This window comes from Manacus vitellinus, unplaced genomic scaffold, assembly GCF_001715985.3.
Source record: "Manacus vitellinus isolate BGI_N305 unplaced genomic scaffold, ASM171598v3 scaffold_22_pilon, whole genome shotgun sequence".
In the NCBI taxonomy this organism is placed as follows: domain Eukaryota; kingdom Metazoa; phylum Chordata; class Aves; order Passeriformes; family Pipridae; genus Manacus; species Manacus vitellinus.
In genome coordinates, this window is record NW_021939632.1 from 9,993,329 (window position 1) to 10,012,258 (window position 18,930).

At 38.3% G+C, this 18,930-nt stretch overlaps 1 protein-coding gene across 1 annotated transcript in view; it reads right to left on the reverse strand.

The window, feature by feature from the left end:
- RBMS1 (RNA binding motif single stranded interacting protein 1) overlaps positions 1-10,465 on the reverse strand; it is a 65,279-nt gene extending 54,814 nt beyond the window's left edge. The window contains exon 1 of the mRNA XM_029959910.1: positions 10,290-10,465. Within this exon, the coding sequence (XP_029815770.1) occupies positions 10,290-10,441 (152 nt within the window). The 5' untranslated portion in view covers positions 10,442-10,465. The remainder of the gene's footprint in view (positions 1-10,289) is intronic.
- Between the last annotated feature and the right edge of the window lie 8,465 nt (positions 10,466-18,930).

Here is an 18,930-nt window from a genome sequence, read left to right on the forward strand (position 1 = left end):
AATAAAGAACTATCACAGTCAAATGCTGACCTCTACCACTAGAGGAAAGCAGCTTGAGAGAAACAGCCTCACATTTCCTCCAGCACTGAAGGAATTGAACTCAAGAGATGTCAAACATCTTTGGTACAAGCATAAGCAGAAGTCAGCTACAGCATCCTGGAGAATGCAGAACACCAGTGACCAAACACAAATCCAGTTAAATTCCTGATGAAAAATTAAAATTTCTGCAAATTCTCTCCCATTGAACAATGCAGAAGTTTGTAAAGGACACTAATGAGCAGATGAAAACATTGGTCTCAGAAATACTCCTTCCTGCCTATAATATAAAATTTTGAAAACTTACTCTTTCCCCTGCACTTCAAGCTGCTTCCCTGTCGCCCACTTAAGGAAAAGACAGAAAAAGGCACGGTAACTACCAGAAAATGAGGAGCAAAGCTAAGATGTCCTAACAGCACTAAGATGTCTTCTATCACAGGAACTTGAAAATTTTCATACAGAGAAACAGAAAGTAATTTCCCTTTTTTCATGGCAAAAATTTAACTAATTTTGTTGTGGTGATATGAATAGCAGTGGAAGCCCTTTTCACAAGGGTTTTAGTAGTATATTATAATAAGATTATAAAAAATTTAGCATCTGGCTCAACAGTTATATATTTAGATGTATTCTGCTCTGTTTCTAATTAAACTATTCTTTTTTTAAATCCCGTGAGATAAAGAAACTAACAATATTCCCACATCACTAGGATGCTTGTTCAGTAACCAGTTACCTTTAATAGTCAAGTCTTGCTGCTGCTCATCTTTCAGCTACATCCAAAACAGTGAGCCTGTGCTCCTCAGACTACCATCTCAACCTCAGTTCAAGTGTTATTTGAGAAACAGTTGATCGGTGACAGTCAGGGCTGTGCCCTCTTCCTGAGAGGGCCACTCTTTTCAAAGTATTTAATGACATCTACAAAAGTGCATAATTCTGAGTGAGTGTCCTAGACTTCAAAGAGAATTAACAAATATTTAACTGAATAAGCAATAAATAAAATGAGCGGAAAAAATCTTCGGAATTTCTCATGGAACAAAGTAATATGCAATTCACTTGGGAAGAACAGAGGACTGGGACAGATTCTTGTGTATTTTTATAATGTCATAGCTCTGAATATCTGGAAGATGTTAAAAAAAAAATTGATCCTAATTTACATTAAAAAAGTACATTCATGCCTTGGTATGATGATGGACTTTTCAGCAGCAGTCCTGGCTAATGGTCTTTCACTCCTAGTACTGTACCTCTGTTCTGAAACATGGAAGCCCTGTAAGCCGTCACCGACAAAAAGGATCACAAAGCAAGACTTTCCCTCAAGTATCTGAGATCTTCAAAATGTAGCAAGCATACTTTTGGCAACAAATAAAAAAGCCTTAGCAATAAAACTAAGACAAAGCCCTCTGCACAATAAAAACATGTAGCTTCAAGTATGGGAAATGTAAGGGTTTGAATCCAGGGGTGGAGCGGGGTGGGGGAAGGCAAATGATTTACAAACACTCCTTTCCAGATCACAGTACTACAAACAGCAATGCGGGAAAGGAAATGCACATTGCTAAGTCAGCTCTGCTGGATACCCCACCATGCTGATACCCTCAGGCCTTGAAGGCAAAAAGTCTCTCTTCTCTCTGCCAAATGGCTTCTCCAGAACTCAGCCAAGGCATTCAGACTTAACACAGGGGAGATTTCTGCCTGGGGTACTGCACAGCTATAGGTTGAAAAGAAGAAGAAAACACAATGCCAAAAGAAAGAACCAGAGACTGTGGAGTTCATTTGGCAGTGTGCAATTATGTAGCTGAAAAGCTCAGCCCTCACTATCAAATAAATCCTAAGTCCACACTACGGAGCAGTAAGTGGTTTTAAACCCCAGCACTGGCAATAGGAGTGGTGGGGTCCCGACCTTGCTCTGTGTTTTCCAGGATCAGGCCTTTGTGAGCACACTGCAAACAGACAGTTTGAGTCAAGACTGCCATCATCTATGGGGCATAGGTAAGCATTTCTGTTTTACACCACTGGTGCTTTTGAACATACTAATTCCTTTGTGCTTTCACATATACACTAAATAAAATTATGTACTGAACTCTAAAACTGTGCTAGTCTCCGGGCTCCAAAAGCTCTTCAGTTACCCTTTCAACAAAGTCCTTGAAACCAGAAATAAGTAGTTTGGCTCTTTTTCAGGTCTTTAGATCATTTATTTCTGGCATTAAGGGTTTGCAAATAAAAGATTTGAGATTTCTCATGTATTTGTATTACCCTGTATGAAGCTTTTTTTCTCCTGATTTTAGATCTTCTATTAACATAATGCTTATTTCACTATTGCATTCGCTCAGACATTAAAGAAATAGTCCTCACTAATGCAAAAGAATAATTGTTGATATTTTGATAGACTTACGAAAGCTTATTTATGACTACAAGTAAACCAAAAAGCAGTGCTAGGATTTGAAATACTGATAATGTGTAAGACCTAAGTCTACAGTGTTCTCTTAGGCAAAAATACTGATCCACACTGTCTTTTAAAGATAGTATGTAAAATTACATAACTGCACAGAACACAGAAAACAAACATTTAAAAAGAGCACACATTTTGGACTAACATATTTCAGTTAAGATGACCACAATGATCAGTTAATTAAAGGCAATTATTTGTAACCAAACGTGAAGTTACACACATCTTGGTGGATAATTTTTCTCTTTTGGTAAAATAAGAGATTAAAGTAAGAGAAGAAATGGAAACATAAGGGGCAAGATAGGAGTACAAATCAGAGCATATCTTCCACTGAAAATTATTCTGTTAACGATTAACTCTACTCTCATGGGTTATTTCAAGTAGAATATTTGTACAAGTAACAGTGTCAAAACAGACCTCAAATCAAAGTCTTTTCTTTTTGAGTTTTCATTTGTGTTTTTTGCTCTATGTCCATGTATCATAACATTATCAACATTCAAATTAAAATTTGAAGAAAAGGGCAAGTTTAGTGTAAGCATGCTGGGGCAGAAACCAACTTGGTCTCTAAGCTGAGTCAATTCTGAACTGGTTTATGACTGAAGCACCTGCCTAAGCCGTCTGTGACAGAAGGGGCATTTTTTGGCACTCTGGAACCCACTAAAAAGCCTGATTAGTACTTGTTAACATTTTTAGTAGTCCACTGGAATTAAACAATCCCCTTCAAAATGTTCTGGAATTACTGGTTATTCCAATGAATTACTGCTGCTATCACTTCACATCTGTGTCAGGTCCCTGCCACTGGGGAAGCTGGGGACTGGGACCCTGATCAAAGGCATTCCAACAGCTGCCACTGGACATTTCTTTGCTGCAGCTCTGTGGTTACATCTCCATACAACAAATACCTGCAGGCTTGCAAATGCTCACATATTTTGCAGGTTCCATGTTACCAAATCAGCTTTTTGTTTTCCAAAGAGAGATCTTCAATGGTGGTAACTTTTACCAATCTGTTTTTCTAGTGCTTCTTTTACAAGCAGCTGCGGCTGAAACATTCCTTCCACTCTCTTCTCCTCCCTCGCCCCCACTTCCTCAAGGAAATTCCATGGGATCACCATTCCTCTGGCCCCACACTGCAACAAAACTCTCAACTCCCAGAGGAGATGGAGCTTGTGCAATCACTGGATCTCTGCATCTGCGAGCACAAGGCAAACACAGAGTTCCTTCATGCATCTGTATCTGGATTGCTTGTTTTTTAAACAATGTGCTGAGGGGAACTGCTGACTACTCTTAGGCTAAATGAAATACTGAGTTTGAAAAACTTCAATCTTTGCCTAATCACAAAATGGAAAGAGAAAATTAAAACTATATTTTTTTTAAATTCAAGAAGTCTCAAGAGCCTATCTGCATCCGAAGGATAGGACTCTAGAAGACAACTTTTTAACTTTTCTTGCAATTACAATTTCCCCAAAAATACCTATGGGTCCCTAATGGCATTCTACAAGAAGGCATTATTATAAAAAAACTGCCCAGAACTTCTCAGAGAGGATTTCAGTGTGGATTTCATTTGATCATGAGGGTAAAGTTGTCTGACTTTTATTTCTGATTAATTAAAGTACCAATACTGAGAGGAAGAGAGAGAGTCTTCCTTTGCAGCCTGCCAGGCTAGACCCTTCATAACATGACTGCCAAAAGGAGCTGCTAAACAATAAAGGAAATGACTATTTAAACCAAACACTATGTCTCCAGGCCAATCGCAATTCCCATGGCATACCATCTAAAAGCCTTGCCACTGACTGTGGAAGTCAAACCCTAAAGAAAAGGAGCATTTCATCCTCCATATCAGGCCTACATCTCTCCAGTTCGTCTGGCAAAAGGAACATACAAAAATGAATAAAATTTCTTTTCAGCTGTGGAAATACCTGTATTTGACAGCTACCTCTTAAAAGATCGTCAGCTAAGACAGAAGCTAGCAGAGCTGGTTTACATACCATAGTGGCATGTAACTCCTACTCTGACAGTTTGTCTATCTGAGAAACTGGGTACATCAGCTGGGCAGAACTAAATTCTGGTCCTGGGGCTCGTGTGGGTGTTTCTCTGCACTGCTGCACTATGTCCCATGTCACTGTGTGCCTGCACAGGCAACAGTACTGACACAATCAGTGAATACATCTAGGGAGCACACCTTCACCATTCTTGGTGGTATGTTTGCTCTGAAGAGCAAAACTGAGTGAAAACTGAAGTTAAGGAAAACCTGCTGCAGATAATACAAACCCCAAACTATGCCACAGTCCTTCAACAGGGAATAAAGAAAAATATCTTGCTGGTAACATACAGAACTGAACACTACAAATCACATGCTATTCGATTACTAAAGAATCTATCTCCTCCTACAACCAAACAACATTCTGTAAACGTGGTGTTATTTATTAAGATGCATGCAATACTACTATTTTAAAAAATGCATACATAACACTCTAAAAGAAGAAATTTGCAGAGGGTTTCTTTCTACCCTAAAAAAGTAAGAACGATAGATAGGCTCTTGCTCCAAAATAATCAGTATTAATACCGTTCTCAAAGAGAACAGTTTCCGAGACACTGATGCATCACATTTAATTATATGACATGAAATCATATTCCACATAATAATGAATGCAATATTTCACTGCAGCTGACAAATCATGAAATAAAAATGCAAGAAAATGGAGAATAAAGGAGAAACGAAAGAAGAGAAAAAACACTTTAAAACAAATTGGAGTACTGAAACCTTCGATTCAACTTTTCTCTACCAACACCATCTATCCATAGGGGTTGTATTCATGTGCTACAGACATTTCCACAGGCAGAACTAAGCAGTAGTGACCTGCCCAGACCAATCTCCCAATGAGTTAAATGCAAGAGATGGTCAGAACACTTCCTGAAGTCCAGACATGTCTTTTTTTCTAATGAGATATACAGAATAAAATTAGCAAGTTTCTTGCTCTTAAGTGACAGCAGCACTGCTAACTCCCTGCTACAGTAAATGTTTGAGCTCCAGTTCACCACTTTTCAGACCTAAGTGCTTTTGAAGGAGATGGGAAATGGCAACATGGGGAGAGGTCACAATTACACAGCAAGCAAAGAACATGGAAACATTAATATGCTAATGGACGTCACTTGACTTAATGAAAATATGTGTTTTATTAAGAGCAGGGAATTGAAACAATTTTTAGGTGACTGTGCCTCAAAACAGGGAAACATTAGAGTATGTAACTTCAAAAAACAGAAGTTCTTCTGCTGTGGAAACAAAGCTGTATAGCACGTCTGGCTCAAGTTTTTCAAGAAAACCATTAGCCTGGCAGTTGTTTTAGCTATGCCTGTGTTCATAATGCTGAATATTTAGAAAAGAACCCTTAAAATACTCTCTAAACAGGACATAATTTCACAATGCAAAGGCAACCACTGCAAGCTTCCAATCATTCTGGCACAGAACAATGGGCTGTCATGGCAATCCTATATTTTTTTACCTTGCAAGCAGCTGCTTTTCTGGTTGTAATCCCACTAAAAATGCACATTATAATCATCATGGCTAGGCTTCGTGAATGAAGATTTGGGAAGGCTCTATCCACATTTGCTACAGGCATGCTGGTGGCTTATGAGGCCAATACGAGATAGTGCTGGTGGCTTATGAGGCCAATAATAATACAGTGATAATTTAAGGGGGAAGACCAACTACGTGAAACTGTCCAGAGCAAAAAGCAATTTCAAAAATATCATATAGATTACAAACAGTTTGATACAAGCAGCACAGTGTGAGCAAACAGCCAGGAAGGGAGAATACGAAAGGGTGGGCTGGCATTGCAATTTATGCTGAACTTAATAAAGGAGACCTGGGTTAAGGCTCAAAGCCTGAAATCTCACCCTGGGACAGGAGACTGTCAGGAGGATGAAGGGTCTGCTGCATCATCCTCATGTAATGATGTAAATGTCACAAAAGGAGGTCTCTGAAGAAATTCAGCATTACAGAGATACCATGCTGCACGCTAGCAAGTAAATCATAAGTAAGATGGTGGAAAGCACAGGGCTTTGGAACCATGTGGCTTCAGCATAAAGGTCATCCTCAGCAAAGCATAGCGCTTAGTGAGGGTCTGGAAAGCACCTAGAAAACATGCCAAAGCAAGTTACAAACTCCTGACTGAATCTGCTAAGACTCAATCGCGTTAAGTCCCTAATCAGATAAGCAGGCTCAACAATTTCAGTGAATAACTGGAATGGATTTATTCTTGTATCTTCAGATGCAGATATTAAATGAGTTAAAAGAAATTACTATTCAAGAATCACAAAATAAGAAAGCACAATTAAAGTCTAAATAATATATTCATAAACCCAACACAACAGCTGAAGGAAGCATATAAGGTATTGATAGCCACACTAGGAGAAGTGAGAACAATTACGCATGGCTGAGACTACCCCTGCTTCAACAATCCTGTCAAACCAGCTCTTCATGACAGAGGCTTGGTCAGTGCAGCAGATCTCATGCAATGGCACTATATAGTTGTGAAAAGAAACCACACAGCAGTCAGGCAGCTTCCTACAGGCTTCCCCAAACCATGCTCATTGGCTACTTTCCTTTGCTCTTGTCCCTCTATTTAGCTGATCGCTCTTGTCTGGCCTCCCACAGAAAAGACATTGTCTGTGGGCCATTACATCAGTTGCTTTGCCTACTCCTACATACCTGATGGAAAGCTCTTATGGCCAGGACTGACTCACCTTGTGTCCCCCCAACACTCCTCTGGTTCTGGGTTGACTGTTACAACATCCTTATGACAAACGTAATACCTACTTTACTATTCCCCACACTTCTGCCTCTGGCACAACTGATATGAAGAAATTTGTTTTCCCAACACAGAACTGGAGTAGCAGGCTTAGGTTTGAGTGGACTGTTAAGAAACATGGCAGCTTCATTTCCCACACAAAACCCAATAATATTGTCTGAAAAATAGTTATGCTCCAAAGTAAACCCTCACAACAAAAACATAATCTCCTCTTTTCATCTTGGAAAAGAGGAAAAAAGCTTCAGCTAATAGAAAAACAGAAAGAACCAATCAGATGAAGGTGGAGACAGATTTGTAGAGATATATACTGGCAAACTGTGCTCTTGCCAGGAAAATACTTTTCCACAAAGCTGATGAACATTTGCTAACTGTGTTCATAAATACTGCACAGCTGTGCTACTACAGGAGAGCATGCCCAACACTTCCATAACTTGATAAGAGGTTTCTCTAGTGATTCACCAAAAATAATTAAACAAAATTAAAACATAGCCAAAATTAGCACTGCTAGTTGTCATGAGCAAGAACTAAAGCAAATATCGACAAAAGCAAATAAAAGTCACAGTATAATATGATCCCCCACAAAAGAATTCTGTAGATTATTTTACCTTGTATTCTAATGGATTCTATCAAAAGCAATATTTCTCTACAATAACCATCCCTGAAAATAACTTTTTGTATATGATACAAGTCCAGGATGATCAGAGGGAAAAATCTCTGCAGATGAGATGTTTCTGGTATTTGCAGTAACAATGATGTTTTTCATCCATTATTTCCTCAACCCACAGGTGTTTCTCTGCCTTGTCTGACATTGGTCAAAAGATACAAAACAAGTCAGTGACCTTTTTCTGTACCTCCACTGAAAGCTGCTTTTTGCCAGCTAGCAAGATCATTTCTACAACATGCAGAGCAGCCTTTCTATCCATTCTTAGCATCAAGCACTCCAGCAGACACCCTCTAAGGACAGCAAGATCCACTCTACATGGGGGAAAGAAGCTAAAATTACTCTGAAGCCTCCCAGTAAAATATTAGGCATTTGGAAACAGCTAATGAAAATATTTCAGAGACCTGGAGTAAACACCAGTTTCTTTACTGATTTTAGCGTGCCCAAGATTTTATTCTCCATTTATTTTGTATTGTCTCAGCTTAAACAATGAACATGGCAGGTTCACTTTTAAGAATATCTTGCCCTCTATGTCCTAAAAGTTTAGGCAGATTTGTAGGAAGGGAACGGTTAGCATCTGAAACTTTCCATGATCTACAAAAGTGGATTACTGAGCTTCTGTGAACAGGGTGCTGTCACTTCTATCTTACTGTTGCACCGAGTTAGGTGCTAAGGGACTGTGTTGGCCAACACTAAAATTTCTGGACATCTCAGTTCCTCATCAGAAACGGAGAATTTTGAGACAGGGCTTCCCTTCCTCTCAAGTAAGATTCTTAGGAGAGAAATATCTCACAGGAACAAATGCCATAACCTTCCAAGACTAAGTTTACATCAGAATTAACAGTTTCATGGCTGCAGTTCTTGTCTGTTCTTTATACAATTCACGCTATTCCAACTACAATTATATATTGAATAGCAACAACAAAATTAGAATCTTTGGCTATCCAAGAAGAAGAGGACCAGTTACAGCAAAGTATTGAACGTACTTTTTTCTAGGCTGTTCATACATTGATGATATCTGAGACTGTGGAAACCAAAATGTCTTCAGAAAGATTAAGGAGCTATAGTAACCACTGCACAAATAGTAGTTACTGGGTGGTTCCAGTGCAAAATAACCTCCCAGCTCTGTCCTAACATAACATGAGTGCACAGGCCAAGGTTACTTCATCAGTACAAATGACAAAAACGGGAAGGAAAAATCCACTTCTGTAAAACATGCATTTGCAACTAAAATTCTTCTATATAAATTAGGTATCAGATATTTTGCAATATTAAAAAACAAAGGTACTCTATATAAGCTGAAATCAAAGATTTACTAGGCGTTCCTAGCAATTTTTCTTAGTTGTGTTGCGCTCTTGGAGATGTATGCTTGTACGTTGCTAGTTATTTATCTGCTAAATGGAACATAATAAATGGAATATAATTATTTTAAGAATCTCAGATAGTAGCATTATATAAAATTTTAATGACTGTCCACTCATTCAAGATAGAATTTGATATTTTCTTACATGTAGTATTGAAAACTTAGCTAATTACTTCTGATTTCAAAATAATCCAGAAAGTGCACTATGAATTTCAGAAGTACTAAGAATTTTAAAAGTTCAGTAAAACATTTATGAAAGGCAATTTTAAACAGTTTATAAACAACGTAACTGCACAGTCTCTTGACGTATGACCCACATTTGAAAGTAACTAAGAGGCATGTGCTGCCGTAAAAATTAAAAAATAAAACCAGTAACTCACATAAGCAAAAAAATCTCATGTTAACAACATTGCCTGAAAACCTTATGCTAGGCCAAGACTACCCAGAATTCCAGCCACTAGAGAGGATTCTTACATGGATCAAAAAGTCATAAAAATAATTGTACAGTAATGTACAGCCAAAAATTAGTCTGAAACTAGGATAAGCCTTCAAATGCACACTTTAATTTACAGTGATGCAGAACAATTACTTGAGGAGTTTATATCAACAGATTTATCTTAGCAGTGAATAGAGAAGAACCTCTCTGCAGGTTCTTAAAAGCAAGTTTCATGTTTAGATATTAATTTTAATTTATCTCTCATTTCAACAGCATCAGGCAGCAATATCAGTAATCACAGTTTTTGTGAAAGTAATGGTTTGATTCAGTTCACCGCTGTATTTCTACTTTCTTTGCTTTTCCAAAGTGCCAAACAATCTTTTCCTCATGATTGCCAAGGAAGTTGAAACTTGCCACCATACCACAGCACAAGGTTGGTTGTTCATGAATCTGTTTTTCTTCCCTCATAATCCAAACACTCGTTTTGTATACCTACTATAGGTTTTTAAGGTATGACATTATAATTTACATTTAAACATAGTACTTACGGTTGGCATAATTTTACCAGGTCCTGGTCAGTGGTGTTTGGAGGCAGTGCTCTGATGTAAAGGTTAGTTTTACTTAATTGATCCCATCCTGAGTTGCTGCTGCTACTACTGTTGTTATTACTGCTGGTGGTGCTGGGACTAGGAGGAGCCATTGGGTGGGCTGGTACAATGGACTGCTGCAAAGGAAAAAGCATGTTAGAGTAAACTATAGATAGCAATCACAGCATGCACATCACATCAGCTCAGTCTACAGTAGCCTGTTTACCATTTGGAGCTCTGTGTTAAATCTGTTTGTAATTACTCATGGATTTTAAAGACAACTGCTTTCACACCACATTTGGGACAGGATTCACAGGCACATTCTAATATACCCAACCACCATTTAATGCATGCTTACTGCATGACACAGGGTCAAATTATACATAACCTCCACTGAATATTACTCATAGGATTTTATCACTCTTTATTGTGTTATCTGATGTGAAAATGAAAGAGGAGATATTGTTCCTCTTGGCTCCAGCAGGTATAAAGTTTATATCACTATGATTGTTTCGCATGCCAAATTGTGGCAGACGCAAAGACCATGCTCTTTCCTTAATCTATCCAAAAATACAAAAATAATTAGAAGCCTCTTTTCTATCTCTTCTGGTTTTTAGTACTTCACACAATACTGCTATTTTTTTTTTTAAGATATAGTCCTTAAGCACAGATAGCTTAAGGACCAGACTTTAAATTAATTGAGTGCCTCGGCAGAACTTTCATACTGCCACCAATTCTCCACATTTGTGGATTACTTCAAGACTGTCAAGAAAAAGATTCTATATAATGTTAAAAAAATTCAAGTTTCAAAAGGAGAAAAGCACATAAGTACTTCTACCTAGTCCTCAAGGTATCTAATGCTATCGCTCTTAAAATCTTATGACCCTAACGGAACATAAAAACATCCTAGAGAAAATCTGCAGTAGAGCAATCATTTGCATTAACAACAGTATAGCAAGATACTGTACAGAAAGTACTATGAACAGGTCTGTGGTGTTGTAAGAGAGGAACACTTTAACAAAACACTAAGAGAACTACCGTTGCCAGTAAATGTCTTGTGACTAGATGGTTTTCACTGCTGAACTGGTTGCATGTGGTCCCTTTCCTGCAAAAGCTTGAGCTTCCATGGCTCAAGAAGCTCATAAAAAGAACTGTCCTGTGAACTGCAGAGGAAAGGCATGGTAGAGGGGAAAAATTTAAAGTGTAATATATAGTGAGATGTCAGCATAGGCTCACTTGTTCCTGCCCTGGTGCCACCCTCTTCTTTGGATTAGTACAAACAATTGTACAGCCACAGACCAAACCAAAAAATCATCTTCCCTGATCTGGTACACCACATGTGGCTTTGTGCTACGCAAAAGCTTTGGCTGTCACAAGGCAAGGAACAGGAATGTAAAGAGAGAGAGGAAAGCATTAGAGTTCACCTCTGCTTAAAGCACCCATGAAACTACACCCTTAAAAAGAAAAGTGACATTATTTTGGACATAACTTCAGGAAATTGGAATGAAATTGTGAGGGGGGAAAAAAGTACAAAGGCATGCCTTATATCAGATATTTTATGATAATTATGTGTTTCTTTTTTGTGTTTCCCTAGGAAGGTTTCAAAAATCTTCCAATTTGGCATATTGCAAAGTTTATTATGCAGCTATAATGGCCTGGAACAGCCAACTGCAAAACTTGCTATAAAATCAACATTAATAAGTAGTAACACTGTTGTTCCCTAATTTAATTGAATTGAAAATTACCAAAAAGAATTAAATACACTCCATAATCATGTAATATTTCAAAACTGAATATCAATATTTCATTTGCATAAGGTTAGAGATTTTTGTATTTTGTTTGGTTTTAATAAAGATTTTTAGAAACATCAAATCTCTTCCAAAATATTTATATTTGGAATTGAAGCACTGATCTAGAATTTCTTCCAGGGGAAAAGATTAAATGCTCTCTTCCAAGATTGCAATGGAAACACTGACATATTTTAACTATAGCAGCACAAGTCAGACTGTTAGACCACTCTGCTTCCACTAACACCAGGCAACTACTTTTGGGGTTACAAGCAGTGCAAAATGACAGAGCAATTAGTTTCAAAACATTTTCACAACAAACAGAACAAACTTAGTCTGGTACAATGATATTCTTTTCAAAAGCCTTCAGTGGAGTTCTCAAAATGCAAACAGCGATCAAACGTACAACTACTCTGTTCACGATTTCGAAATGTACACTTGCCTCGAGCACACATGTACAGCTGGCATATAACTCCACACACATGTACCCATCTTCATCTAAACTGGTAATTACAACTGAAGGCTAAGAGCCTCAGTTAAGTTTTTCAGTAGCTTTGGTTTGGTTTTGCTTTTACTTCTTACGATGTTTTTCTCTTAAAATCTTTGGTTTTCTATGTTATGAAGAACTGGAGTTTTGTTAAATCTTGTCACCAGTTGGCCAAGAGCAGGAGAGGAAAATGTGTGTCTGTGTGTAGAGAGAGCAGGAATCCTAACTCTGTCTGTCTGTAACACATAAACACTCTGTTCTGAGAAATTTAAGCTTTTATTTAAACATGAAGACGTTCTAGTGCTAGTGGTCACATCCAAACATGATGAGAATGTAAATGGGACCACAGTTGTCTTCCTAAGTTTACAGACAGAAGATTTTTCACTGCTTCCACAGAGACTCATACCTTTACAAGCCTTAAAGGCTTTACAAAACACAGATGCTGGGCATACTGCAGCTCTCAAAGCCTGCAACCCAGTGACAGACAGACAGCCATTAAAGGGCCAGTGACAGCTCAAAGCCATACAACTTAAACATGTTTTTTACATTAAAACTTAATTTTAAAACCTGAATCATTCTTTCCGCTCTGTTCTTCATCGATGACTACTTGTAAAAACTAAATTATAGAGGTCCCTCTGTTGTTCAAAGGGGCTTATTTTTCCAGTTGCTATTGCTGCAAAGGGCTGGTTGGCAGCACAGTCACAGTGGAGCCTCCTACGCTGACAGCGCACGCCAAGAGAAGAGTTTTTCTGCTGGCGTAGTTGCATCACCTCTCCAAACAACACCAGCTAAGCTGATAAAAGCTCTCTTCTGCCGGCACAGCTGCATCCACACGTGGGCTTTTGCCAACATATTGATGTCAGTGAGGATGTACAACTTTTTTCCACACCCCTGGCTGATACAGTGCTCGCTGGCAAGACGTTCTGCAGTGGAGACCTGGCCAAAGTTTGGGGCTATTTGTTAAGAAACAGCTTTCACAAACATTAACTGAAAACTTTGCCTAAAAGCTGAAATCAAATTTGAAAAGTTTTGTTTTATAAACTGTAGTCTCTGTTGCAAATCCACATCAAAAAGCTGTTGTTAAGTTTTTGTCATATGGATCTCACAACAATTTGCAATATTGTAACATAAACAAAAACACATTCATTAATTTTTCTTTTAAATCATTGCATCTTAAATTAAAACACTGAACACAAGGATAGGAGAAATAAATATAAGCAAGAGACCATTATTTCTTGTGACAATATTCCTGTTCACAAGAAATACCATTGTCACACTGGTTTGCCATTTCCTCCTTCGTTTTCACTCCCAAAGGTAATTAGAGATCATTCTTTCTACACAGCAGTTTCCTTTCTGTCACCTTCAACAAACATTAAGCAAAAAAGGCCAGTGACAGAATAATCATCCCATCTGCTCTCTGCTGTATGATCACCCTATCCCATTCTGGAGCCAGCTGTGAGGAGCTTCCAACACCCTTGCCTGATCTCTGAAGGACCTTCCCTCCAGTCCTCCCCACAGCACCACTGCAGCAGTGGGAAAACCACAGGTACTTGTTAGAAAAACAAAAAGCTCACTGGTTGAACAGTCCCCACGAAGTGCCTTAAAATAAGAAGAATTGTCTGTCCGAGTTTTCTTTTCAATATAAAACTCAAATGGGACTAATTGCCAGTACTGAAAAACGACTGGAGAATATACTCATACGAACCATTCCTGTCTTTCTTATAAACCACTCTATGCTTAAGGACTGGAAATGAGTCAGAGTAGAATTTTGTCTGCCAAAGAGGAGAAGAGTCTCTTTGCTGTCAACAGGAAAAAAACCACACCAAACCAAAATGCAATAACCCCAAGAAATTCTTTTGACCTGGGGGTTGAGATACTGACCGTTGCTGCCTTCAGACTACAGAAGTCCAAGGAAGTTTCAACAAGCAGAAGATAACTTGGATAACAACTGTCCCAAAACAGAGCATGATCATTATGGTAGCAATCCATTTAAGTCTCTAATTTCATGTTAGAGACTGTGTATGAAGAGCAGGTATATAGAGCATGCTGGCATTTAATTATGAGTGTCTTCACTCAGCTAAAATTCCTGATGGGAAAAGTACCGTGACTTTTAACAACAGAGTTAGTTCTTGCAAATCTGCTCTAAATTCAAACCATAAATTGCGGCATACATTAACTACCAGATTTAGCCATCATCTCATAATATTAAAATCTTGTCGCTAGGGTTTTCCTAGCTTTTTTCAGGTGATTAAGCTACAACTACCTGCTTACCCTGCCTGGCTTAGCCTAACCTCCCTGATTTCCCTAAATAGTATTTTGAAACAGAACCTTCAGTAACTGGCAGTGACATAAAAATTACCATACATTTTTCATGAATGTGTTCAACAGTGATAAAAAAGTATTAAACTACACAAATCTGGACTTTTTTAAAATTAAATTGGGGGTTGTTTTATTTATTTATTAATTACCTAACACAGAGCTTTACCTGTACAATGAAAGCAAAGGCTCAGGAGAACAAAAGATGCCATACCTTGTGAAGCAAGACACTGACACATTTCGTGCACAGCTTAGGAAAACGAAATTGTTTGGAATTATATCACGTCCCTAGCAGAAAGAAGAACTTCAAGTGTTTAACAGAAATGACTGTTCACTGATGAATACAGTTGCTTTATCACCTTTTTTTAGATAAGGAGACACTAAACCTTGATCACCTAGTCTAAGCCAGCAAACCGACGGCTGCAGCAGAGATGCCATTTTGAGTGTCTTGCACTATTTTATTTCATGGTTTTCCTCATCATGCCTGAAATGTAATGGCAAGCAAAACCGAATTTCTGGAGGCCTCTCCAAGTCTAATTCTCAATGGACAAGAGTCAACCAGTAGAAACCGAAATATCTGCTGCTGCTGCATTCACATCTCCTGCCTTAGGGTAGGTTCTACAACTGCTGTTCTTCAGTCTGTCAGCACTTGTCACAGGAAGATTCAGTAAGTCAGATGCTTTCTAAGCATTTTCAGGATGATAGCAGTATAAAGAATATCTCAGGAGCTCCAGACTCCTGTTGAAAAACTCCTCAGGCAAGAAAAACCCTGAGACCTGCCCCCCTTTTCACCTTTAAAACACCAACCTTGACTTCTCTTTGTATGGGTAAAGAATATGATCTCCCAGTGACACTGTAAGAGTCAATAGGACTACTCCAGCAAGGGTTGGTTTCCTGCACAAGACTGAAACCATGGATATTGTGTTCTGTGATCATACAGAGATATTTGCATACCCAGGATCCGAGCTTATTCTATCTTCCTTTAGATGGTGATGATGGGTGTTACTGCTCCAGCCACAGGAAGCAGAAGCAATTAGGTTCTGGGAAGATGGAGGACCCTGTAGGTGGAGGCTGGCATTGTAGAGACTCTTTCTGTTACAAAACATCACAGACAGCCCAGGAACACCTGGAGATATAGCCCTGGATTTCTCAAAAAAAAAAGTTGTCTAAATATTCCATATCTTGGCATGAAAGAACTATACCCAAAATACTACAGCTGTAATTACAATAATGATGGACTGCAATAAATAGGTGGAAAATTAAGTACTGAAGTTAAAAAAATAAATCACACTGAACAGGGAAGCCGCCTCACTTTGAATTTTATTCCTTAACACATAAGTTTTAAGAGGAGCTTTGAAGACAAAAATAGAGGGTTATGCCCTTTTACTTGCCTGTGTGTTACAGCCAAGTCCTATGAAAACTACTTTTCTAAATACGGTCTTCTCCATACTAAAAGGAAACAAAAGAAAATAAAACCTATAGGTGGATATCACCATGATTCTATGAAAATAAAATTTAGAGAAAGTTATTTTCACTCTTTTTTTTTTAGTTAACATTCTCTTTCTTCACAAACCCATTGTGTTTCAACTAATTTGAACCAACTTGCCATTAAAGACGAGAAATGTTTCTGACTAAATACAAGAAAGCTGTCAATGTCTTTTTTTTGAGCCATTTAAGAAGCCCTTCCTTGAAATACAGAAATGCATGAACGAGTAGATGCTTCTCTCAGCTTCCTTTTTAAAAGAACTTCATGAAGAGTGGCTCTATCAGTAATGAAACAAGACAAAATCTAGCATAAGCCCTTAGTCATGGCTCCAATGTTCCCAACAATTTCACCTCTAGATTATTCTGACTATAACCCAAGTTGTCTCCCAACTGAGCTATTTTGCTTCCTTTCCTCAGATTCTACAGTAAACTAGCAGGACTAAACTTGTTCTCACCAGAAAACAACAATTACTAACAACAGAAAGTACAGAAGTAAACCTTCCCAGCTTGTTACAAAATGTCACGTTTTCATTTTTTTAAAGAAAATGGAACCAATGTTATTTAAATGACACATATTAAAGCTTAATGCAACAGCAATCTTCTGTTAGTAATGAAACAAAGTTCAAAATCTATTTCCTTTTCATGAAGACACTTGAAAAAGTGTGAGCATAATCCTGGTCACATTGAAGTATATAACAAAACCCACACTGATGCTTCTGAACAAATTTTTTTCTCCAAGAATAGGGTGTGGGGGTTTTTTCATAATTATTACTAAAATAAAATACCTTTCTAATTTGGAGATGGCCGAAGAGGTGGTAACAACAGAGCAAGCAACAAATGCAAGAAGTTCCTTCTGGTTCAGGTAGCTCTTCTAGAGTCAAAAGTTCCCAGGAACTCACCTACTCTATCGACTTTATCCGCTGTCAGGGATTTTCAAATTGTGCCACTGATCAATTCCCCCAGTCCAAAGACAAATAAAAGGTGCTGGATACACAAAACTAGCCACACCACAGCACAAAAGGTATCACAAAGGAGAGCAAGGGGAGTGCTGAACTGGGCTACATCCTATTACTTTGCATAAGTTATGAATCCTTTTCCCTTCTAGCTGCTCATCGTGAATCCCAGCACCGCTCTTCCCTCTCAGTTTTATACCTGGATTACCTGGACAATCCCCTGAAACAATACATTGGTCCCGTGCCCTAGCCATGACTGAATTATAGACACATCTAAAGTAAAATATTTGAGTTCTAGTTTCTGAAATTTGAACAAGTTGCAGCAATACAACAGCTAGTCCACATTAAAAGAATCTAAAAATAAAGTCAAGATGCTGAAATATCTGAAGAAAGACAACCATGGTACTAAGATCTACCAGACAGACAAAAAAGCATGTACGTGTTTTTGTGGTTAGCCCTTCATGAAGCAATAGACACAAAAGAATTCACTGCCAGCTTCCTTCTCGACTCTAGTAAACACACAGGCCTATTTCCTTCAGTGAAACCAGCCAAGGCTTTTGCTCAGGATCCAGAAAGCAAAGGGTACTGAATATTTAGACTGTCAAAGTTTTTGTTCCAGCCTGAGGATTCAAATTACAAATAAAAGAAAACACATCTATTTTTGGAGAGTCTTAACTTGTATACTAATGGTTTATGCCAGCCCCTGAAAGGTAGCAAGACCAACACGACACTGAATACAAATAATAACAAAATTCCTCCCTTGCATTACACATCTGTTGATATATGTTAATAGCAGAGTATAAAATCTTACAATGTCTTCCACAACAGGAAACATTCAAGATATTGTTGGTAGGGGAAATGCTTCACCTGAAACAGCAGTTAACATAGAAACTCCTGTGTCATGCAATAGTTAGGACTAGACCACAGACGGTCACATTAGAGCTGGCAAATCACACACAGCTCACAAGCACTTCAATGGCAGCTCCAAAGACAGTACTTACGGAATCAAAGTCAAAAATTATTCCATAACCTTTTTATGTCCCAGGTTGTGTGATGGGAGATGGACCACGCTGGGTCATATGCTAGCAGGAAGGTCCTACATAGCGGCATAGGCCATATTTTCAGTAGACTCCATGAAACCAGCGGACAGTTTCTTATAGTCTTGAAGGCAGCAGCCATGAGGCTTAAGGGGAAAAGTGGAGAACTGTAGCATTTGCATTTTCAGACAGATGACTATTTTAGTGCTCACAGCATTAAGAGGTTCATAGTGGTCGCTTCTTACTGTATACAGGATTCTGCTTTAGCATCTATTAAACAGAAAACTCCTACTCACTATCTCCATTTAAAAACTCTCCATATGTCAGCCCAAAACACATGAAAAATCAAAGATTATTCAGGCAATTATATTACTTAATGGAAGTTGTCAAATTCCCAGCATGTTAAAAAACTGTCCAGTCAAACTGCACCTGGCAGACACAGAATTCCCAAGAAGAGTTTTTCTTCTCTGTCAGCCATCAAATGTCTTGCAATTTTTATTTTTTTAAAGGGTAAGAGGAAGACTCAGGGAATTTCAC